This window comes from Protopterus annectens, chromosome 1.part1, assembly GCF_019279795.1.
Source record: "Protopterus annectens isolate FY-2018-M chromosome 1.part1, PAN1.0, whole genome shotgun sequence".
Taxonomy (NCBI): Eukaryota; Metazoa; Chordata; order Ceratodontiformes; family Protopteridae; genus Protopterus; species Protopterus annectens.
This window is the reverse complement of record NC_056726.1, coordinates 42,815,062-42,840,994: the sequence shown is the minus strand read 5'-3', so window position 1 is coordinate 42,840,994 and position 25,933 is coordinate 42,815,062. Positions and strand designations below refer to the sequence as shown.

The 25,933-nt window shown below is 38.9% G+C and overlaps 1 protein-coding gene across 4 annotated transcripts in view; it reads left to right on the top strand.

The window, feature by feature from the left end:
* Positions 1-25,933, top strand: part of ARHGEF10 (Rho guanine nucleotide exchange factor 10) — a 2,254,368-nt gene that overhangs the window by 1,640,512 nt on the left and 587,923 nt on the right. For all 4 annotated transcript variants that reach the window (XM_044073505.1, XM_044073484.1, XM_044073499.1 and 1 more), the window contains one exon: positions 25,144-25,230. In XM_044073505.1, the coding sequence (XP_043929440.1) occupies positions 25,144-25,230 (87 nt within the window). The remainder of the gene's footprint in view (positions 1-25,143; positions 25,231-25,933) is intronic.

Here is a 25,933-nt window from a genome sequence, read left to right as displayed (position 1 = left end):
CTTTTCAGTGCTGAAATAATTGTAGCATCTTTGCATGTTCGCAAAAGTCTTTGTATTATACGATCATGGTTACCTTTAGGAAATAACATAGTTACTACTGAAGAGCTTCACTCCTGGGCATCAAATAATATCTTTCTAGAGACAACTATTTTAGGCGGCCTGAATATTGATTGACAAACTGCTGACAGTAACAATCCTTTTAATGTTATTAATATGTATGTTTTTACTCTGCTTATTTCTGCTCTCACAAGGTACATCAAATATTTTGGTATAGCCTTTACCTTAGATTGGATTTCCCACTAATGCCCCAAATAAAATCTGCTCAGTCAATGCCTTGCCCAGTAGTTAAGTGATCACCCACCCTACTCATAACTTTTCTCCTTTAGTAAAGACCAGTTAATCACGGCACTAACATCAATCAGCTGGAGGCCTATTTAAACCCATCCACTTGATGATATTGGAGGTCTGTTCAACTCAGTATTCTTTGATATACTAAATGAATTGGCCAGAATAAGAACCAAAAGAATTAAATCAAGTCCAGTACCCTGGTTTTCAAAAAGTACCAAATTGCTTGTGAAAGAGAGGGACATTGCCTGGAAAAAATGGAAGGAAGTTAAAAACCATAGCTATCCTTCAGTACTATAAACATCTCAGAAACTCCACTAAAATCAAATAAAAAGTGATAAAACTCCCCAAAGCTTTTTGGACTGCAGTCAGCCAGCTATTAAAACCCGGTACACCAACAGAACCTACCCCTACTTCATCTAACCATACTGCCAGCATAGCAAGTAAATTCTATACCCACTTCATCCAAACAGTAACCTCTCTTGCTAAACCCTTGGCACAGGCAGACATAGATTTCTGTCCTCCCTTGTTAGCCACCAAAACACTTGCACTCAAACCAGTCTGAATTTCTACAATCAAAAAACTGTTACTAACCTTGCAACCCATGACTCTTGCACCTGATAACATACCGTCTGAGTACTTAAAAATTGCTGCTGATGTCCTAGATTTTGCTCTCTCTAGCCTAATCAACTGCTCTATCACCAAAAGCTATGTCCCAACCCTATGGAAAAGGTGCTATATTCTTATTCTTCATAAAGGTCGAACCTCAATTGAGGTTTCAAACTTCAGGCGTATAAGCATGCTGTCTACACTCTCAAAAATTTTGCAGAATCGTGTCCAGTCTCAATCCCTGAGCATTCTGATTGTCACCTGCCCCTTTCCCCTACACAACATGGTTTCAGTCCTTTTCTTAGCAAATGTGCAGCTCTCCTTCATTTTATAACATCTGCTAACCAATACCTAAACTCTGGGAACTTAGTCTCAGTGTTTTTCTAAGACTAATGTAAAGCTTTTGACATGATATCCCAACAAAAGTTTATTAAAAAGCTAGCCTGCCTATAGACATAAGAAACTTCACTCTATTGTTTCTTCAACTACCTCTCAAATAGACTACAGGCAGTAAAATGACAAAAAATGAGTTTTTTTCCTTCCCATTACAGTTGGTGCCCCTCAAGGATCCATTTTAGGTCCCCTATTGTTTGATGTATTCCTTAATGATCTATTTTGTAGCTTCTAAACAAGCCACTGTCATACAGTACGCAAACAATTGAACAATCAGCTGTTGTGCTAAAAGCATAAATACATTAAAACTACTTGCTCAAGAGTGTTTCTCCACCTATGGAGAACAGTAATTGTTGACTTCAGCATCACAACTGCTCCTTACCCCTAAAAACGTTAACATTCAGTTGACTGCAAACATAATTTCAAAATCAGTTCCTCTAAAAACACCAACATATAAACTTAAGTCAAACTAAGCTTCCAGGTGTCACTATTGATGAACTTTTAAAGTTTGATTATCAAGTAAAAGAAGTAGTGAAAAACATCCACCAAAAGATAGGCGCACTGTACAGAGTAAACAGTACCTCACAGATAATGCCAGAATAAGTATTGCTCAAGCCTTTCTCATTCCTGCACTACTTTATGCTGCTCCCATCTTGATTAACCTACTATCCACTCAACTCTCACTCTTGAAACAGTGCTATAATAAGGCATCAAAATTTGGTGTCATTCAGTATTATAGAACACATCACTGTCTAACCTTAAAAATACTTCACTGCTTAGAGCTAAGCCATTACCTTACACTTTTCCCAACTAGTCACTTCCCATAAACTTATCTGTTATCCAGACAGATGCCCTATACTGAAAAATATTCTCCAATTTTATAACCCAGATAAGCAGTTGAGCTCCACTGACAAAATGTTATCAACTGTTATAAAAAACAGTTCAGTTGGTGACTCTTTGTACTCCACTTTTCTGGCCAGCCTGGTTCTGTACATGCACAACTCCTGGATGACAAAAGTCTTACCACTTCTATCTCCTATTTTTCCAAGCACTGTCCCTTTCGTTATTGGTCCAAAATCTTCTTAACTTCTGCCTCTACCTATTTTTCCTTCTACCCATCTTAAACTTTTTGCTGTCACCTCTTAATATGAATCCTTCATTTCCTTTCTGTTTAAATTTTGCATATTTGTTGATTACTTGAGTTTAGTATTTTCTTTATGTAATGTTGGAATTTTTCCGTAACTTTTCTCCCTGGTCCTTTGCTAAAAATGGGTGGCTTTCTGCCCAGTAGGACTATCCTGGTAGACAAATGCAATAAAATAAATAAATAAAATATCCAGTGTAGTGTAATTTCTATATTTGTTTCACCAACCCTAAAATCATGTTGATCACCGGTATAGGTGTCATAATAGTGCAAATGGCAGTATAGTGAATGCAGAATGCAAAAAAAAAAAAAAAAATAAGAAAATAAAATACATTTAAGACTCTTACAATTTATATGACAGGTAACCCAGAAAGCATGTCCTAGAATGAATTTTTTATGCAAAGTTTTTGAGATCTAAAAATATGAACGGAAGCAAAAACAGGCTAGGTATATATGCATTATTCCAGAAGTTTCCTGAATTGAGCTTGGAATATAACATTATACTTTTAATAACTTTAGTAGCGGCATCTATTATTCCTCTTCATTACAGTGTTAAATTCCTCTTTATGATTCTAAGAAACTATTTTTCCACACACCCCCATGGAGGACACACAAATAATCTAACATGGAGGCCTCTCATTGATGTGTCTTGTGGTTTAGTACACCTTTTCCATCAGTGTTTGACAATTTTCTTAAAAAAACTGCAGTGGTGTAAGGTGTGCTCAGTGGTAGTATATACTGTGAAGTCATAAACTAACTCCGTAAGTGCCCCTGAGTCCAGAACTCACCAGTTATTTTTGTTAGTGTCACACTTCATCTGGTGAGCCTAACTTTCATTTCTAAAGTTTCTGTTTTGGATTACTAAGTATAAGTTCATAAAGTGCACATATGTTCATTAGATTACCAGCCAAGATCTGTATCGGCTTTGCCAGTACGTTATCAGGGAGGAGCATGATGTCAGCATCTGCCTTAAGTGTAAGATTCAGCTGTGCTACTTGTTAATTTTGGAGAGATAAGATTTTGGCTACCTTGGATCCAGAAGAATGGCAACATGTAAGATCTTCTTACATGGAGACTGGTAGGAGTGTTCATCACAGAGCATAAAGCATCAACGGGAGCATCTCTTAAATGTATTTGTTAATTTAAAATGTCCTCCTGGGCTTTGCAGGTGCCTAGTTCATCTTTAATGAATGAAAGCTTGAGCTTGTACCTGTTCTTTACTTAGGCAGATGACAAGGACTCCAGAAAAGATATTGACTGACTCCCACTTTAGAGGGTTTACATCCTGGGGTGTTGGCATTACCCATTCATTTGCTGACTGGCCTCGGGTCAAAGCCAGCCAGCCTGCTCCTGTGCACCAGTCACATGAATCACTGGGCCACAAACCACAGGTAATGAAGGTTAATGTTTCCCCATTTTGGGGCTTCACTGACACTAAAAAGAACCTGTCATCCCTAATTAATAGGGGTTCCAATGAGGCTGTCCATTTCAGGACTAATGGTTCAAGTCACAGGCATTAAGAATATGCTTGATGTCTGAAGTTAGCTTGAGTTACCAGTGCAGGATTGCACTATCAGGGAGTATGTCTTAATGCCAGTGCCAAACATGGGATAAAGCCTTTTCCACCTTGTGACACCTTTGATGAGCAGGCATTTGCATTTCTGATCAGGGTTGCCCAACACTATTATATGTGACTGTCATTTTTGCCCTTGTGTGATGCCCATCAGTGGATTTGTGCCAGAAAGTAATTAGTATTTGAGGTTTCCTTCATGTCAAGCTCCTGTGGAGTTTTTAGCCCCTGAGGGTGATTCCTGTATGTCAGACGAAAAGGCCTATGCTCTTCATCTCTTCTTCCAGGAAGACCAGTCATTTGGAGAGGCCTTAAAGCTTATGTGGTAGAAAATGAGATGACATTGTATTCTTGTCTCATTTCCCCAGGAATGCCTAGCTGTGCACCTAGAAAAAGAAATGGAGGAACCTTGCATCAGCCTCTCAAGAAGCCATTTATCAAGGATGCAATTTTGGAAAGCTGGAAGCATGTTAACATTGTCTCTGTGGCTCCAAAAAATGTGAATTCCCTTTACAGGTTCTTCCCTTATGTTTTATTGAATGTAAGTTTCCTGGAGCTTCAGTCAGGTGACACACACACACACACACACACACACACACACACACACACACACACACACACACACACACACACACACACACACGGTGAAGCTTTAAGTTAAAGAAACCTAGAAGTAAAGCATGTTTTTGCAGTGGGAACCCCACCACCACCACCACCACCTTTATTTATATAACTAACCCCATGGTTGCAAAACATTGGAGAAAAGAGAAAAAAATGAAAACAAAGTCTACACGTTGAATCATTGACTGCATGTACATAGAAACCAGATTAGGACTGATTTCCTCTGAACAACAATTGTTGCATTCAGCATCACAAAGCTGAACTCAACAAGTTTAAATCTCATTCATTTTACACTTCGCCAAGTGCATGGAAATGTCTGAAAGCACCTTGCTGAATGAAGGTAGTCCTTTACCATGCATCCTTTTGTACTGCCGTATAAGTACCACGTGCTAACCAATTGCACCACTGATGCTCCTGAGATCTCTACAGTCCCACCGATCACAGATTTGGTTATCCTTCTGCCAGATGAGGAGTCAAAAGCTCCACTTAGATGAGGTAAAGGAGTTCACTTCTTTACCATACTAGAGCACAGAGCCATGATCACCTCATCTCACCTGGATGATGTTACTGAATTTGATGAATGCTTTTTTTGTCTTCTTTGCTCTGGATGGGCATTTACCTTATTGAAAATTGCTATAACTTGCATTTTCTTCAAAAGATGAGTATTTACCAAGATGTTGGCCCTTGTGAACAAACTGTGGCAGGAGATGGAGCTCCATTACCTAGTTGACTGCCTTGTGGTAGGCCTGTCTAATCACCCCTGGATGCAGCCATGCAGGGGACATGCCTTTGTCTGTAACCTATAACTTAAGTATAAACTGAGAAGCCCTCCCTGAGTCCTTTTTAGAACATAACCTTCATAGGTATGGAGCTGTATTCTGTCCAGTACCAGTCATTCCTGTTTTCAGTCACAGAGCAGCAGCACAGGGCCTCAGTTCCTGCATCATGTGAGTCTGATGGTTGCTACCATCTTCACTGTGCTGTTTACATGCTTGAGGATGTGGATGTCACAACAAACTGTGACATACAATCACCACATCCTCATGTATCTTAACCTGGTGTTACACCATTGCTGCATAGCCATGAAATGGTGGACTATTCCCACCAAACAGGTTTCTCTTCCTACCTACATGCCTGTCACTAGCCTTGATGACTGATGTATTTTGGTGGAATAGGGAAGCCCCATCAGCTTCCACATGATATAAGGAGCATGGTCTCTTCTTGTAGAGGGAGTCCTACATCAATTATTTGGAGATGGGTGGTCCTATGCATTGTAAAGTCCTTTAAGACAATGCAGCTTCAGAAGCCTGTCCTTAGTTTGTCTAGTGACCAAGCCAATATGTAGCATCTAAACAAGCAAGGAAACATGTGACTGTACCTCTGTGGAGGGATGCAGTCATTACTTTGTAGTGGGCAACAGGCAGGGCAGGCACTCTCCAGTTTCCAAGAGAGGTGAGCAAACTCTTAGAATCTTTGTGCCTGGGTTGACAGTCCTCACAGACCTTGTTTGTCCTAGTCTTGTAGAACTGAATCATGTCACAGACAAATTACTTCATCACTTGAAGCAACTAGATCTTCACATTTTTTTGCGTGGTAAAGCATGATACAGTGGAGGTGGTGACAGATGTGTTCTTGATCCTGTTACATGGGCTGTTCTTGTTTAGCTTTTTCCCATTCCTGCTAATTCTACTTCTCCTTGCTAACTCAAGGGAAGAAAGATTATAACTTTTTCTTTTTCTCATTGCCATTGGTGGTTGAAGAGGGCATGCGTTCAGGCACTTTGGTCATTAACACTGTAAGAAGCATTCACAGGCCTGGTGAAGGATATCCCCAATGTGTGGGGTGACAGTAAAATCCTGCTCATCACGTGGTTCCTGCAGCAAATGCCTTGATCCCACTGGATTTTTCTGCTTGACTCTGAAAGCTTACAGAGGTTGTTTGTAAGCCTTCCACTTGACTGCCCTGTACCTCTGAATGCAGACTGTTCTTAGTCTTAGAGCAGTACCCTGCACGGTACCATTTGGTCACTGCTTAGGTAACTGTGGTGTTTTTCAGATGCTGGTTTGAGTTATGCTGCAGTTATGCCACATACTACAGCTTGTGTTGGTCAACACAATTGCATCACTAAAGCCAGTTTGTACACCATCAAGTAACTAACCCTCTCAAAGTCTACAGTCTGTGATCCATGTTCTCATATCTAGAGGATACTGCGTATCATAGTTAATGCCCAAAGTGATTGGTGCACATAACTCTTTCCCTTAAAGAGCACTTTCTAGAGTCTGTGCTGCTGCCCACAACTCCATTCTTGGGTGGGTCTGAGGTAGACACACTCATCAGGTTATAGGAGGTGGCAGGAACCACAGAGAGACAAATGGAGAAAATGCAAACTCCATTCAAGCATTATCCAAACGTCAGGACTGAACCTTGTACCTTGTGCATGGGAGGCAAAGACCATAACTATTTTGCCATCTGGTCGCTACTCTGTTAATCTGATAAAGAAGATTTGGGGCAGACATGAATAAGGCAAGAGGACATGAGGGTGCCCAGCAAAGAGATGGATGGAGTGTGTTGGAGAAGACCTGTGACAGTAAGGCATGACTGTTGAAGAAGATAAGAAAGTAGCAGTGAATCAAGAGGGATGGTGTCAGTTGGCAAGACACCCTGACCCCATGTAGAAAATGGGGAAAGTATGGGGGTTGCTGATATTTAGTGCATTTGTTAGCTGTTTCTCTCCAACATTACCTTGTTGAGAGCAAGACTGTGACCCACCACCATCTGGTCAAGCAGTTTCTTAAGCGAGTGCTGCTTCTCCTCTTCTGTGAAAACATAGGCCTACATAGGCCTACCTGCCTGCTTTTTTCTCCTGCTGGCTCAGTAGTGTTGATGTTTTTCATTGAAAAGCTCTTTGACAGGTGGCCTTCACATCTATTCATAAGATGGTAGAGCTTCGGTTCTGGTGTTGGGACTGCATCTATTTATTTGCATGATATGAGTATCCCTAAAGGCAAGCCCATGTTTTCTTACAAAAGTAGTTTCCAGATTGTGCTGGTTTCAGAACATTCATTTTCCTGTTTTTTTTTTCCTTTTGCAAGTAGCAGTAGGAGGAAAAGATTCCTTCACTGTCAGGATAAACACTAAGGTTAGGTCTTGTCATAAATGAGTGCAAAAGTGTAGGAAGACTGAACAGCTTTACATCTCCTGGGTTTGAAGCAGGGAAGGACTAAAGTTGCCGGACAAAAACCCTGTCAAAGTAGCTTGCCATCTACATTGCCTTTTGCCTTCAGGCAGATGACGCAGTGTTGGGAAATGCTGCTTTGGCTCCCAGCAGTATCTAGTCTATTAATATCTGTACTGTACACATCTGCAAACCAGCTGCTTACTCTTTGGTGCACATTTTCACCAAACATTACTGTGTCAAATGTGACTTCTGGATTCGGTTTTGTTTGATAATGCTGTACTTCCTGACTTAGACTTCTGAACCTTGGTCCTAGGTCTGTCCTCTGTCTCTTTCCACCACATGATCACTGCTTGGGCTTCATTTCAGCCGTAGGACCAACAAGAAGGATCCCTGATATTAGATACAGCAGACAGCTTCTTAGCTTATAAATTGATCTTTAAAAAAACACTTCAATATTAGTCAGAGGTATCATCCTCATGTGTAGGTTCATCACATAAAAGATTCTCTACGTGTGAAGCATGGTAACTGTTTGGATGAGATTCGCATGAATTTACTTTGGAAATATTAGTATGGGCCTTACCAAAAAAAGGAGGTGAACTTACCAGTAGTACTTCCTAGGGTGTAAGGCTAGGCTGTTAACCCTGTTCAAACTGCCTGAAACTGCCTGCCTTGTACTAAAGTACTAATCTATGAACAGCACACACACACATGCACATATATATATATATATATATATATATATATATATATATATGTGTGTGTGTGTGTGTGTGTGTGTATAGATATAGATGTGTGTGTGTGTGCATATATATGTGTGTGCTTGTGTGTGTGTATAATATATATATATATATATATATATGTGTGTGTGTGTGTGTGTGTGTGTGTGTATGTATGCGTGTGTATAGATATAGATATATATATATATATATATATATATATATATATATATATATATATATATTTATTTTTTTTATTTTATTTTTATTTTATTTATTTATTTACATTTGTTGACCAGGAGTGTCCGACTGGACGTAGGTCCATTTTCAGCGGAGGCCCGGGGAGAAAAGCTCCACAGTTAAAATAAACAGACAGTAGTTACACTGGATTACATAGCGATTAACAATTTAACATAGCAATTAATTACAAACATATTTACAGATGAAGAACATAGTACATCAGTAGACAACTAGAATCTTTACCTGCGAAGTACATAACAGACATTAACAAATGTTACAATAAGAAGTTCCTGCTGTATAAAAAGTACTAGGCTTATGAGCATCTGAGCTTGCTATAATCAATGTAGTTAGTGGGGTGGAAAGAAAGGTAGTGGTTGGATAGGGTGGGTGATGTTAGAGTGGGAGTTGAAAGGGCGTAGCCAGCATGTTTTTAGGTGCGCTTTTAGTAAAGTTTTGAAGTGGGTGCATGATGGCACGGCGGTAATTGTGGGTGGGAGGGAGTTCCATAATTTGGCTATGGCGCAAGAGAATAGTGCTTCACCAGCAGAATTATTGGCTTTAGTGATCTGCAAATGATTTCTGTTGCTGGATCTTAGTGGTCTGGTGGTGCGATAGGGTTGGAGTAGATTCTGGAGGGATGGGACATTTAGTGGATGGTTTACTAGTTTGTGGACGAGTGATAGTTGATACCATTGAAGGAGGTGGGCGAGTTCAAGCCAGCCCAGAGAGACAGTGGTGACTATGGTAGGATACCCCTGTGGCAAATTTGGTGATTTTGTTGTAGCAGGTCTCTAGCTTGTTTAGATTGCATTGCCTTAGGTTGGTATATATTGGGGAGGCATAAAGTAGGGTGGAGATAAGTTGGGAATTTGCTATTGTAATCTTTGCTGCTTTGGTGAGAAGTTGCTTATTTTTGTATAACGCTCCTAGTTTTTTGTGGACTTTTTTATGGTCATGGATATGTGAATGTCAAATTTTAGTTTATTGTCTATTTCCACTCCTAGCAATTTGGTGTGTTCTGTTGGGTGTATAGCGGTGTTGTCTTTTGCTGTGTTGTTAAAGTGAGAGTTGTTTTGAGTATGTTTGGTGAGTTGGAAGATGAGTAGTTTAGTTTTGTTTGGGTTGAGTATTAATTGGGCATCGGATAACCAAGTTTCAACAGAGGAAAAGGCTTCCTGTGTGACTTTTTGCAGTTTGGGTAGGGACTCGACTGAGCAGATGATGGCTGAGTCATCTGCATATTGTATGAGTGTTTGGTGGCAGAGGCTAGATTATTGGTGAAAACAGAGAAGAGTAGGGGTCCAAGGATGGATCCTTGGGGAACCCCTATGGAGACAGATAGTTAGGGTGATATGTCATTCTGCCATACAACGGATTGTTGGTAGTCAGACAGGTAACTCTGAAACCAGTTGGTGACTGATTGAGAGAAGGATAGGTTATTGAGGACAGAGATGAGTTGTTTGTGTGGGACCATGTCAAATGCTTTAGATAGGTCTAGGAAAGTAGCAGAGGAGAGATAGCCATTGTTTTTATGCTGAAGGATAGTGTTAGTAAAGGAGAGTAAGGCAGTGGTGGTGCTATGGTTTGGTCGGAAACCATGCTGAGTATTGTAAAGGAGGTTGTTAGTAAGGAGGTAGTCTGAGACCTGAGAATGTATGCATCTCTCTAGTATTTTGGAGAGTGGAGAAAGAATAGCTATGGGGCGGTAATTTTATATATATATATATATATATATATATATATATATATATATATTATATATTATATATATATGTATATTCACTTTATAATCTTGAAATACTGAAATATAGAATTTCAGCATCTCGAGACTACAAAGCCTAAAACTTACAACCCCAAAAACAAAAAAAAGCCAAATTCAAAACCGCGAACGTCAACAAAACACTACACCACACATACAAACACAAATACACCTACCTCCGGATACTACAACAAAGCAAAACAACAGAAACGAACAAAACAAAACAAGCGCATACGCCTACCCTTCCTATAAGCAGGAGGCAAGCACCCCTGCACCCCCCATGTGGGGCCCCGCTACTTATATATACTAACTCCAAGGTCGCACTAAACACCGAAAGACAGAAAACCCACTACCACAAATTCTACTCCCCCTTTGCACAAACACACATCACATACATACAAACACTACCAATCTCAACACTGACACACTCACACTCTTACCTACCTACCCTAACCCACACCTAAAACTCCCCAACACACTCACAAACATACAAACCCTCACCAAAACCCTTAAAAAACATAACACTTACCTAAAGCGCATCAGTACAGCGGGTTCGACATTTCCGGGTCCGATATTCTGCAGCTTTGTGCAACTGCAGATTTGACAATTAAAGAACAGGAGACACACAACACCTGCCCCCCTGCATCCCCCACACCCTGTGCTATTTATTATATACCAACTCAGAGATCATACCACAGTTAGTAAAGGAGCAATATCCTGATCTTCACGCAGTAAAGGTCCTATTCTTTTAGCTTTTTCAGGTTTTCAATCATCCCAGCTCGATCTTGTAATGTTTTGTCATCAGGGCATTCAGTCAGTTCATAGTGAATCATATATACACATACACACATGCCCAAATGTAGGTGAGTTAAAACATTTAGCTGATGATCTGTGTAGATATTTTTGCTGATCTATAGTCATGGTACATCATTAAAAGTTTATATACTTCCCTGAGGTATCATCAGGCATTTCAGTCCATCCCTGGTGCATCATAATTCCTATAAAAATCCCTTTCACTAGTGTATTTTTGTTAGTGGTTAGAAAATGAAGTAAATGTTTATACATTGCATGTGCAAAACACAAACTCACAAACATAACCCACATACCCTAGCTCACCTAAACAACAACAGATCCAAGTCCATACTTAGTTAAAAGAAAATAGGAAATATATATAAATATGTTTACAGTAAGATAAAATATGAGCTCTCATTCATTTTTCGGGTAAAAAATAATAATAAGCCTCACTGAATTCACAAACTACACATTCATAACATCACTACCCATCTAATCAACACTTTAGTGATGTCATTTAATATTAACATGATAAAAGCTTAAAATATTGGACTACAAATAAAGTAAAACTCTGATTACAACTAGCTAATCAGAAGCAGTATTATAATCAAACTGGACTTAATTTGAAATGTCTAAACTATGACTAAACTAAGAACATAAGTGAAGAGTGAAACTAGAACACATAACACAACTTTTATTAGACTAATAAAATACATCAAAAAGTATTTTAGTACTAGAGTAACCCATCAGAACTAGAGTAACCCATGACAGATTCCATTCATAAGGAGCTACCTAAAACCCTACTCGCTATACAAGTTAAACAATTACCAAAACCAAAAAATAAATAAAAATCAGTGGGAAACAGTAACTTAAACCTGAGAAAAATGGAAAAAACTGATGATCAGAATACACAGGAGTCTGGATTGTTTAACAGACAAAATATCTAGTGCTGTTGTATGGTTAGGGAATATAACGCAGCAGTAAGGCTTTCATCACTTACCCCCCCCCCAACTAAAGGCGTGTGTGTGTGTGTGTGTGTGTGTGTGTGTGTGTGTGTGTGTGTGTGTGTGTGTGTGTGTGTGTGTGTAGTAATGGGAGGATCTGTACACTAACCTCACCCCCTTAAAAAGCAAGAATCTTTCTACTTTATCAATCTCAGGAGTGTAGTAAACAAAGTTCAGGACTTCCATGCCTGGTTAGCTAACTATACTCCTGACATAGTCACCCTAACTGAAACTTGGTTGAAACCACATAATCAAGATAGTGAAAATACCCCACCTGGCTACAACATCCTTAGACCTGACAGACAAAAGAAAAGAGGAGGAGGGGTAGCCATACTCTACCCTGACCACCTCTCAATAACCAGTCCAAACCTCCCTCTACCCACTTTCTCTGCAGCTGAACTCCTACTTACCAACGTTAAACTTAACAACTTTACCACCATAACTGTTGTAGCAATTTATATCCCCCCGGAGACAATCTCAGCATACTCGAGAACATCCTATCCCACCTGTCACAGACCATCCACAATGAAACCATCATTCTAGGGGATGTAAACATTGATTGGCTTACAATTCAAACTCCCCATACTATCTCTTGTATCAACTTACATGGATTTGAGCAGCCCCTACCTATATTAGCAAGTCACACCTGCCACAGTCTATTCTAGACTGGATTTTGGTGTCTCACCCCCAAAATTACCACAACCCTCTCACTCTACCAAACTCCCTTAGTGACCACTGCCCTATCACAGTAACTAGACACACTCCCCATTTCACCAGACCTTTCAGGTTTATCACTTCCCGCAAAATCTCTTCCTTTAGTCCAGACTCTTTTTCTGACCAACTGTCCCAAATTGACTGGCCCCATCTCACAACACACCCCTTAGATGAAGCTGTCCACTGTTTCAATTCCACCTTCCTAAACATCCTCAACTCCCTTGCTCCCCTTCGAACAATCAGAATCAAAGCTAATACTGCTCTCTGGCTAACCAAATCGACTAGAGCCCTGATGAAAAAAACATGACAGGATATGGAAATTATGGACTAAAACCAAGACCCCTTCTCTCCTACAGACCTATAAAGAACTTAGGAATCAAATAAAGAAAATTATCAACAAAGACAAGATCAACTTCTATGCAAACCCTCCCACTACCCTAAAATCTGACCCCAAAAAATTCTGGAACACAATCAGTCATATACTGCATCCAGGAAACCCTTCACCCTCCTAACTCATACCCGAATAAAACTTCTGAAGAAACTGCCACTGCATTTAACAATCATTTTATCAACTCAATAACTACCATTATTAATGATCTTCCTACTAGAAAAAGTACTAATAACCCCACTTTCTCAACCTCTCCACCTTATCCTTCAAACTCTTTTTCCCTCACATCAGTCTCAACTAACTATGTTAAATCCGTACTCTCTAAACTCAAACCCTGCTCCCCCTCAGCTGATAATCTACCTTCTTACTTCCTACAGATTGCAGCTGAACCTTTAGCCTATCTTGTATCCATCCTGATCAATCGATCTATCTCTGAATCATATGTTCCAGCAATATGGAAAACATTCTATAAATTTACCTATACATAAGGGAGGTAATTCTTCTGATATATCTATCTTCAGACCAATTGCTATACTGTCACCCCTCTCCAAGATCCTTGAGAAATGCATTCACAAGTAGATAATGCAGTATCTTCACCAACACAACCTTCTAACACACACACAACACAGATTTTGTCCTAAACATAGCACTACAACTGCACTAATATCCTTTATCAACACTGTATCACTGGCCCGTGACAACAATAAACTAGTTTCATGTCTGTTCCTCGACCTGTCCAAAGCCTTTGACACTGTCTCCCATCCCCTCCTCCTAGATAAACTCTCTCTTTTATGTTGTTCTCCTTTCACGATGTCCTGGTTTTCTAGCTATCTCTCTAACCCCCAGCAAGCTGTCAAATGGCACTCTTCCCTATCCTCCCCCCTAATTGTCCCAATGGGTATCCCCCAAGGATCCATACTTGGGCCACTCCTATTCAATATTTTCACCAACCTACTTTACACGTCTTGTCCCAGTTCTACACTTGTACAATATGCAGATGATTCAACAGTCATCACCATTGCTGACAATCCATCTGACCTTCACTCTACTACCCAAGCATCATTCAACACTATAGAAACATGGCTTTGTGATAACAAATTAATTCTCAACCCCAAGAAAACTAAGCTTCTACTCTTCCTCCCAAAAAAAACTCATCAATCTCAAAACTACATTTTCTATCCTATCAAGCAATAACAGTATCATTACTGCTGTGCCTAGCACTAAACTGCTAGGAGTCATAATAGACGATCAGCTTAAATTTGATCCCCAAGTCACTGCCTCTTTCAAAAAGACTCACCAGAAACTTGGACTCCTTTACTGTAACAAAAGACATCTAACCAATACAGCCAGAATAACTCTCTCCCATGCATTTCTTCTTCTTCCCATACTTCTCTATAGCTGTCAGTTATTTACAAATCTTAATACCACACTCATAACTAAACTCAAAACTACATATAATAAGGTTGCTAGATTTGCTGCAAATCAAACCTACAAGTCACACCGTTGCCTATCTCTTAAGCAATTAGACTGGCTTGAATTCCCTCATTTGCTGCTACTACATCAACTGCAAATTATCTACTCCATCCTCTATCTACCATCTTTCTGCCCTAGTCTTCTATCTATTATATCTAAATATTCCCCAACCAGGACACTAAGTAGCTCAGACTAGAACTTCCTACAGATCTATAAACCCAAAACCTAAACAGGATGTCTACTCTGTAACTATAACCCTGCTACAACTTGGAACCAACTACCCCTAGAAATTAGGTCACTTGACCAAACCAGACATTTCAAACTAGCCACTTGGAGATACCTAACAAACAAATGGTCCTCCCTGAAACTACCCAACCCCTTCTGTTCCTTCTCCCTCCGTTCTACTCTACTGTCTAGCTTAATAATCATCTACCCCTCCATCTCTATGCTTAATCACTTCATCCCCTTTCTACTCCTCCTGTAACTATACTGTATGTAACCACTTAAGAATTATGAATACTGTATTCCTTTCATCGCATTGTACCTACGTTTCTGCAGTATGACCTCTGTCATTGTACCCATCTGCTTTTGTATGATTTATTGTAAATGTTTTTTACTGTACAATTTCAGACATTGTACCCAACTGTTTTACTGTATGATTTACTGTAAATGTTATCACTTTAACTAGCTTCAAATGCAAATGAAAATGTCTTATTAATTGCATGTAAAATGCAAATACTGACTGCGGAGCTTTTCTCCTCGGGTCTCCACTGAAAACAAGCTAAACGCTCAGCTGGATTAACCCGGTTAACAAATGTAAAATAAATAATAATAAATAAAATATATTTTTGTGCATATGCTATACTTTGCTCCAAAACAGTTTTTCTTCAAAAGATATAAGCATGCATGAATTAAGTAGCTGTTTCCTTATAACAAAAAGATATACCACGCATGAGTTAAGTAACTGTTAATCTGTGCCAAAAAATGTTTTCTTCAAAGGTATAACCATACATGAGTTAAGCAGCTATTACTTTGCAAATTTTTTTTAAAGATAAAGTATACAGTAGACAAAAAAACCCTATTATCAAGAATAACACCAGAAAATTGACTAAAAGCTTGAACATGACTATTAGAGCCACTACATCAGCCAATTAACTTGTGTTAGGATCTGAAGATATAACAATAAAAATCCTTCTTTAGCTCAGTTAGGAAACTAAAAAAATAACATTGAACATAACTCTGAACTTATTCATAGTGACACCACCTGATGCAGGAGAAATTGCCAACATATTAGCAATCAAATTCATTGTGATGTTTACTCCAGAGATGGCTATCCAAGGTACAGTTATCCCTGCATCTCTCAGACTCCTATCGCCCCTAAAGATGCTGTACAAGACTGGCACCTGGTAATATACCTGGCTATTTAATAAGCAGTACCAAGCAAGCACTGGCAGACCTACTGCTTAAACTATTTATTCTGAGTTTATGCACTGGTTTTGTCCCTGGTGCACAGCAGGGGTGTTGCCACTGCATAAGAGGGGTCCAACCACTGACTGCCAGAATTACGGGCCCATCAGCCTGACATGTCTGTCAAAGCCATGGAACATATTAAGAATGACTAGAGAAACTATGGTATGAAAAATCTCATCAGGCAAGAGATGCAGCAGTTTGACATTATTAATGGCAGATCATGTCAAATGAATCTAATTAACTGAAAATGTAATATAGGCTGTTCACAATGGTAATACTATCCAGATTGCATACCTTGACGTAGCCATGGCATTTGACATCATCCTCCTTGATAGCATAGTTAGTAAGCTTAGCACTTTACAAATGCATCTCATGTAATGAAATGAACAGCAAATTGGTGAAAAGAGTGAAGCTACACAATGCTGGTAACAGGTGCATCATAACAGAGTGAGAAGAACCAGTGGTGTCCCTCGGGGCTCAGGTCTGGGATAGCTTTTGTCTGATATTTACTTTTCTGATTGCCAGACCATGAACTAAGACCTCAGGTTAACTGAGTTTGCAGATGATGTAAACTAGGAGTTACTGTCAAATCACCATCAACACCAAATATTTTCTTCATGAATTTATGTTTGTAACTACCTGGTTTACAAAAAATAGGCTCAGATTAAATGCAAAAAAGTACAATATTGCCACATTTGGTAGACAGCTTCTCCCCCAGCTCACAACATAGACAGTACCCCTCTTCAAAATGAGAATGTTGTTCAAGATCTTGGAACTTGGGTTAGTAAGTCCCTCCCCGTGGTGCATCATGTAAAGGCAGTAGTCAGAAAGTCCTTCTATGTACTGCATCTAATTGCCAAAGGAGTATTGTCCAGATCGAGGAGGTCATTGTTCCTTTATATTCAGCATTGATTAGGTCTATAATTACATACAATGCTCCGTTTATGATATACCTCAGTAGACATATCAAACAACTAGAAAGACCCAAGAGGACCCTAACTAAGATGATCATAGGCTTAGAAATGCTAAGCTAACAGAAGAGACTAAAAGCACAGTTCCTTTAGTCCGTATCTTATGGACTCCTAAGGGAAGAACTGTGACGTGCCTTCCATGTCCTGGGTCTCCTTGCTCTTGACAAATAATCCAACAAATTCTAGAACAAGGGATGTAATTTTTTACTGACAAATAAGTAAAAAGAGAGCTAGGTTTGTTTCTTACTAGCTTCCCCACCTCTGGAATATAATATTGCACCAAATTAAGTAGTGTAATACATTATCTTCCTTCATATGGGAACTTGGTGATTGAATGGTAGTTTAAAAATTCTTCCCTGGTATGACTGGCCTAGCTTTCTTCCAGAAGGAAGTGTATTCTAAGGCTGTGTACTGGCGAGGCATAAATGCGGTTGTAAGATTCAGTTGCCTTGTATTTCCTATGGTGTTGTGGTCCTGTCTAACTATGATTAAGTTAAGTAACTGTTACTTTGTGCCAAAACTGTTTTTCTTCAAAAGATACTATACATGTTTTAGATAAGTGTTACATCCTGCTAAAAATGGTTTTCCTTCAGAAGATATAACTAATCTTGAGTTAAGTAACTATTAGTTTGTGGCAGTTTTTTGCATTATGTGCCCTGTCAAGTTTAGTAAGCATTCTTCTTCCTCGTGAAGCATTGAGTAAATTTGGAGGAGATGCAGTGTATGTAGACACTACTGCATCTGCACAAGTGTGTGTATATGTGCGCGTTTGTGTGTGTCTGCCCATACCCAGCAGGGACGTGCCTTTGTTTATGACAGTAGACAGTACAAACCATCTCTCCTGATGCCATGTCATTTAGTTGTGCTGTGTAGATTTAGCTCAGATTTGACATAATTATGGAGATGTTTAATTAAAATAAAAAGAACACATAATTAATAACATTAAATGACAGAATAGGTTACCTGAGAAGATTAAGAGATATTTATGCAATTTAAGAAGATTTTGGAAGAAGTCAGATTTTAGGATTTTATAATGTAGGTCAGTACCTTGTTAGTACACATGAAAACCCCTTCATAAAATAGATTACTTTCTCACTAGATTTTATGTGATGTTACTATTACTGTTTTCTTAAGCAAGCCTTGGTATTAGGTCAGTGCTGTGCACTTTAATATTATAGATTACAAGGAATTCCAACATGTTCATATCTCAGGCTGAACCTGCTTTAAGTATGTGCTGTTTTCCATTTCCTCGCAACTGCTGTTTTTGGAACAAATTCTTACATTACTATCACAGTACGCTCTTCTGTTTCCTGTCATAGTTCCTTCCTTTCAATTCCAGCCCTAGGGCCTCCCATGTTCCCTTCCCTTTGTCACTTGCTGACATTTTTGCCTCACCCCCATTCATTCCTGCCTTGTTTGCTCAATGTATCCAACACTATTCTCACATCTTCTGTCTCATTGTGTTATACCATAAGTGTAATATTCTCATCTGATTATACTGTATATTAGGCTATTTTCTAAGGAAGTGTGCATTTCCCCAAGTCTGAGTCCATTCATTATGTGTGCCATATGTTAAACCATTTTCTGAGGTAGTGAGCATTTTCCCAAGTCAACCATTCATCATGTGTTATTCCCTCTTGTGCATTTTCCTTAACCAGTCATAACCATTCAAACATAGCTGTTCTTTTTTCACTTCTGTACTCTGATAATTTTATATATATCAGAGTCCCTCTTCATTTTTATACAGCTCCATTTTTTCCACTTAGCCCGTTATTTGCTTCCATTGTCAGATTAGTATACCTTAATAAAATGTTTATCAGTGTGTTAAATATTTCAAAATATTCATCTCTGACCTTTAATTGATTTTGTAGTTTATCATACATTAGTCTTTTTACTTCTACCTCTATATCATTATTGTTTAAACTGTCCAACTCAAATAGTTGCTTCCAGCTAGTTATCCCCAGTTCTTACCATTCTGTATGTATCTGTTCATGTGTTACACTTTTAATCTCTAGCTTGATCTCAAACTATGGGTAATTTCCTTAACATGCCTCCTAGTCCAGTCTCCCATTTCCATCTTAATATTTACCCTTTATGTTCTTTATATACCGGTAGTTCTTTTTCTTCCTATGTTTTGGCCTTCATGCCCTCTTCATGAAGTCTGATCCATTGTGCCAAGTTAAGTGTTACAATTTGAGACAGGATATGTATCAGTCCTAATCCCCCCTCTGTTAGCATTTCCTGCCAGGGATTCTATGTACTCCTCAGTTAATTCTGTATCTTTTCTAGTAGTGGATGGTTATATCTCATTAGCATATGTCTGATTATATATATTATACAAAGAAGCATCATAGAATGACTCACCTTTATCTTATGTACTATAGTATATAGGTTCATAGGTCATAGTTATCAGGTGTTTACTAGGCTAATGACCACAGGGGCCTTTTTAAGCCTAGCCATGCATCACAAATCTCTAACAAGTTCTGATACCCTTGATAAGTGTAAGCAGGGGTGTGGGAGGTGAAACATTTGCAAGCAGGGGCCTGGGAGATGAACCATTTACAGGCTACCTGTGTCCATTAGAGACATAAGTCCAAATTAGGGATGAATTTCCTGTTCCCCATCCAAGTGTCCAGGTTACACTTGAATCAGGTTAGGGAGGAACTCTGCTTCACATGGATGGGGAGCCTGTTCCAGAGAAGGGGTAGTCTCTGGGATACATACCTATCTCTCTAGCATGTCCTATTTAGATCACAGGCAAGGTGTAAGTCTTTCAAACGAGTAATTCTGGTGCTGTTTGTTTTGTGGATAATGCAGAATGTCCATAAGAGTGGAGTCAACAATGCCTTGTATGCCAGGCATAGATCTTCCCTCAACAACCTGTAGGAGAATACAGGGATAGGGCCTTTAGGTGGTCTGCACAGGACATGTTACTTATGCCTTGTGTTATTTTAGTGAGGAACCTCTGTGGACGTTCCAATTGTTGGATATGCGTGGTTAGGTACGTACCATAGGGGGCATTGTACTCAATGATAGGTCTGATGAATGCCGAATACAGTGGAACAATGACTTCCTTGGATCTAGATGCCACACCTTTGCTTATCAGTTGCACAACATAGAATGATGTCCTCACTACCATAGACACATGACGGTCAAAGACTAGATTAGTGTCTGTGTGTGTCCCCCAGTCCCTGACTACTGGGTCAGACCCTAGGGGTATGTTGTCAGTAAGCTCTCGGAGGAAAAGGTGAAGGAAATAGTTATGGATGCAGTAAGGATTGAACAGGAAGTTCTGACTGAGGCCTGCCAGTTAACTTGATGTGCATGAACTGTAACTTATGTTCTGTCACAACTCTTGTTTAGCAGTGTGTTTATCGTTTTTGTATAAGTTCTCTAAATTTCTTATAACTGTTCATACATGTATGTAGCCTTCTTCTAATCCAAGGTATGTTATGTATTCGGTTTCTTTTATGTCTTTTATTGTGCCACTTCCTTTACCTTCTCCTACTCTAAGCAGGGTTGTTTTATTGTGGTTTAATTTTAATTCTGATCTTTTATGAAAATGTTCAAATATATCTAGTACCCAAGGTAGTGTCTGGTCAGAATACAATCATGAGCATATAACTGGAACATGACTTTACCAGCTGTTTGTTGCTTCTTTTCCCAGACTTCATGAATTCACAAAGCCAGTTCTTCTATCTTTATTTCTAGATTTCTTGATGTGTAGGTACATCGTTATGTATTGCTACATCAGAGGTGGGACTTTCATGTAACATCTTTATCCATTATCCATGTCTCCTAGACATCATTTATGTAATATTGCAAATAAGAACTCACACCTTACTGTACTGAAAGTTTCTTAATGTTAGGTAACACTATCCCTGCTTTTTATGCCCAGTTTGGGCATAATGTCACCGGGTCTCTGTGCTAGAATTTATGCTAATGTTTTTATGATAAAATTCAAAAGTGTAATTGACCAGGTCTGTTATATCTCCCTTGGTCTTCTGTATGACTATTATTCTGGCAGGTTTTATGTGGTATTTTTGTTTCTTCCAACTTTTTAGCTCTTGCTACTTCCTTTTTACCTTATTTCTAAAATTCCTGAGAGACCCTATCTGGGCCCAGAGCCTTGCCTCTTGATGTTTTGTATAGCTTTATATAGCTTTCTCCACTTCTTATAGTCTAATGGGTTTATTCCATTTGAAATTGTCTTCCTCAAATACAAACTTAACCAGACTGTGCACCACCCCTTTGTTTTTTATATAGTTCTTCAAACTATGCTTTAAAGGCTTCACTTGCTAATTCCAGTGAGCTGGAAACATGTTTAGAATGACCAGATAAACTATGGTATCCAAAGTGCTCGGAAAACCTGATTTAAAATGTAATTATTTTCTTTCTTAGTTCAGAATATTAGCACATTTGTAAAGTTATATTTAAGCTCAGGAATCTGCAATATATGTGTTTTTGGGGTCTGAGAATGTTTGACCTTTTCTCTCTCAAACAAAAGATGAAAAAAAAGGAAATTAAAGGAAAAAGTTTATATGAAACTTGGAACTGAAATATATAACGTCCTGTAGTTTCTCAGGATGGACTTAATTACTTGAATGTAATTAAGTCACACAACAGTTTAGAGTCAGAAAGAAAAAAGATCATAACAAATTCAGTTGTAGGATTATTCAAATGAAGCAGTCATTAGTAATCAAGTGAGAAATGTCACTGTATGTGGGAGTCTGAATGTGGAAAGGCCTGTTTAATGTTAAGTTAGCTTTTCTTCTGTTGTGTGAGAAAAAGAAGTGATGTAGTCTGATGCAGCCCCTCCCATTTTCTGAGCAAGGTATTCTTTCTATCATATAACCTGGTTAAGAGTTGCTTTGTGTCAACAAAATGACAAATCAAAACTCATTGGCAGAAAACTGGCATAATCACTAATCAAGACGACTCAGTCACCCTAGTCAGACCATGCTTCAAGACTTCTGTAGGTGAACATGTTTTCTGCAGAACAGAAGTATAAGAAGAACAAACAAAAAGGAATGCAAGGGATGCAAGTTGTTTCTGCTGCTGTGGTAGAGTTTAAGAATACTACACTCTAGTTAAATTGTCACCTTTGTGCATGCTTTGTTGCTTATTTACCTTCTGGAATTTGATACTTTATTTGCATTATTAAAGCTACACTTAACTGCATTCTACTTACTGCTATGAGTATCAAATAGCAAATAGATAATAAGCTGAGATGTATATATCTGGATCTGACACCAGTGTAAAGTCTGTCAAACGTTATTGGGAGACGGTAGTGAATCATTTTACTGACTTAGAATTGCTAGGTCCAGTATTCTTCAGTAAGAGACAGCTATGGTATTTATTTAGCTGTAGATCAGATCCTTCTTTAAATATTATGTCTATAGAGCTAACAGTCATTTGTATATTATTTGTATATTTGAGCATTGCCCTACAATCTGCATATTTAATGCATAGTAACACAGTCTTGACCTTGCTATTGCTTAAGCAAAGTTTAACATGTTCACTTTTAAAAATGTGTGGCTGATATTTATTTATTTATTTATTTATTTATGCAATGGTGTTCATTATCTGAGAAGAGGGCATTATTTAGTGCGGTAGGTTGGAAAGTATCCACCTTCATTAGCCAGATCACTTCAGCATATTATTTACATTTAGTTAAATCAGGAATGATCAGGTAGCTGGTGCATTTGATCTCTAACTGTATCTAGAGTGGTAGCCATACCACCATGACAAGAAGAAAGTTGTGAGAATTGTGTGTGTATGGGGGGGGTCCCTGGGAATTGTGTACGTGTGTGTGTGTGTGTGTGTGTGTGTGTGTGTGTGTGTGTGTACAGTAATTTGAAATGTAGTTGTCATGGATAAAGGGTACTAGATGATACTGTGGTTCAAACTGAGATTGGTAAGAAAAGATCTTGGGATTTTTGAGTAAATATTTAACTCTGTAAGTAATCAGTGTGTAGTCCTAATCTGAGCATGAATGCTGGAAGCCCATACACAAGACTGCAGTGCATAGGTATAGTCCTAATCTGAGCATGAATACTGGATGCCCATACACAAGACAGCAGTGCATATGTGTAGTCCTAATCTGAACATGAATGCTGGAAGCTCTTACACAAGACAGCAGTGCATATGTGTAGTCCTAATCTGACCATGAATGCTGGAAGACCAGGACAGCAGTTCATATTCCCTGTATGCTGTTTGGGCAAGCTTACATTATGTTGAAGATGAAATGGCTATTGAATCCAGTTTGTGTGCACTTTTATATTTTGACTTTAACCTGCTGGGTACCAGTGGTATGACTTGTGACAACATCCCTGTGGTAGATATTAGAATTAACTGGGATAGTGGAGTGGATCTAAGAGCTTTAGCCCCTGCCCCTTACATGCCCAGCTGGTACACTGGTTGGCACTGGTGGAATTCAAACCTTTTCTAGTGCTGGTTTGATCTGCCATATATGGACGGCAAGTAGTACCATCCATGGCATACTGAATTTTTAAGTTTGAATATTTTTATTCCAATTAAGTATAATAAAATGCAAGCTGTTATCGTGTATTTTGATTATTTGTATATTATTACATTGGCTCCCACCTTAGCTTTCTTGTACAGTGTACTTTAAGCTAGCAAGAAGTACTTTGTAAAGTATCTAAGTGCATGTCAATCTGTATGTTTGTTCTCTTCGCTGCCCATCTCTTTTGCTGTATTGTACATTTGTGCAGGCTTTTCTGTCTCTGTTTATCCATCTGACATCAAACATAGAGAATGCTAATTTGGAAAAGGTGTCACATTCAAAAACAAAAAGTAGTAGCTTCAGAAACCAAATCAAGCAACCCCCCAGAAAATAAGAAATGTACAGTATACTTAACAGAGTAACAAAACAAGTGAAGGGACAAGAAACAATCGGGCCACAATGAAAACCATTTGCATCTAGTTTGTGCTATACTGTACTGATTTCTGTGTCTGCATTTGTGTCTATCAGTGTATTTCAATTAGCTACCTGTACATCTAAAGTTTATCAGATTTTATCAAGATGTAAAGGGAAATTGAAATATGCCCCAGCTTGTCTAACACAAGAAATGTCAGCAAGCTTTTATTTTTCACTCATATAAAGTGCTTTGATGGGACGGCCGCGGTGGTGCAGCGGTTAACATTGCTGCCTCACAGCAAGAGGTTCTCTGATTCGATCCTTGGCTGGGGTGCCTTCTGTGCAGAGTCTGCATGTCCTCCCTGTGGTCGCGTGGGTTTTCTCCGGGTGCTCCGGTTTCCTTCCACATCCTATAGACATGCTGTAGGTGGATTAGACACTCTAAATTGCCCCTATGTGTGAGTGTGTGCATGTGTGTGCCTTCGGTGGAAGGTTGGGCGCCGGGCTGGCAACTCAACACCGTACAATGTCCACTGCCAGTCATGAGCGGACCAGTGATCCGCTGTGGCGACCCCTAACCGGGAAAAGCCAAAAGAAGAAGATTAAGTGCTTTGATGATGTTTTTCCTTATCAATATGTTAGAAATGTCTGCTTTCTATTTCTCAATAGGTCATATTGAATGCACTGAAAGTTAAATGATAGCTAGTGTAAGCATCTCTAGTCAATACATAAAACAAACATTTTCATGGACAATAATCGGCTACATATCTTAATTGTTCCAGCAGTGAAGTCACCAGGGAATATGAATGATGTCCAGGGGCTTTGTATTATAAAAGGTGAATATGAGTGTTACTGTAAAAGTGCTTTATTTTGTAGGTGGAGTGTGCGGTTTATAACCCTGAACCATACAATGGATACTCGATTACATCTGAGCCTTCATCTGTGGAACATGGGTTCTTGTGGGTAAGTTCATTATTTATTTATTTATTTTTATTAGGTAAGTCATACTAGGAACGTATAAGCCCGTCTTTATTTTAAAATTTTTACATCTAACAAAGAAGCTGACTAGTCTGAATGCACTTTTTTCCCCAAAGGTACTATTAATTTAAACGTATAAAATGTGCTGCTGCAGTTAGGCAGTTATCCTTTCTAGTTGTTGCTGAACCTGTCAAAGACAGTAATTGTCTGACATATAATTTGAAACACAGTTTATCTTAATTTTATTCTAGGATGTTTGCCCTAATACAGATAGATGCATTGCCCTAGCAGACTCTCTAACTGTGTAGCACAGATGAAACCTATGATGCTGAACTATGTTCTTTTGTCTGAGTTCTGTGCAGTTTGTCTGTTGGCACAGAGGGTTAAGGCAGCAAGCTGTAGTTCCTGTGGTGTAGGGTTTGATATCCTCAACTCTTATGTGCCTACTGTGTGACCCTGACCAAGTCAATTAACCAAACATTACTCCAGAGTCAACCATGAAAAGGGACTGTTTGTCTAGTGTGCTTACCTAGTTATGATTATTATTTTTATTTAGGAAATTTCACATGGGACAGATCAGATGCATTCATATTTGAGACACTGTCCCGTAGCTTCTGTTGTTTTGCTTCACCTTGTTCATACTAGAGATAAGAGACTTTGGCATACACACTAATGCAGTGAGTCATTT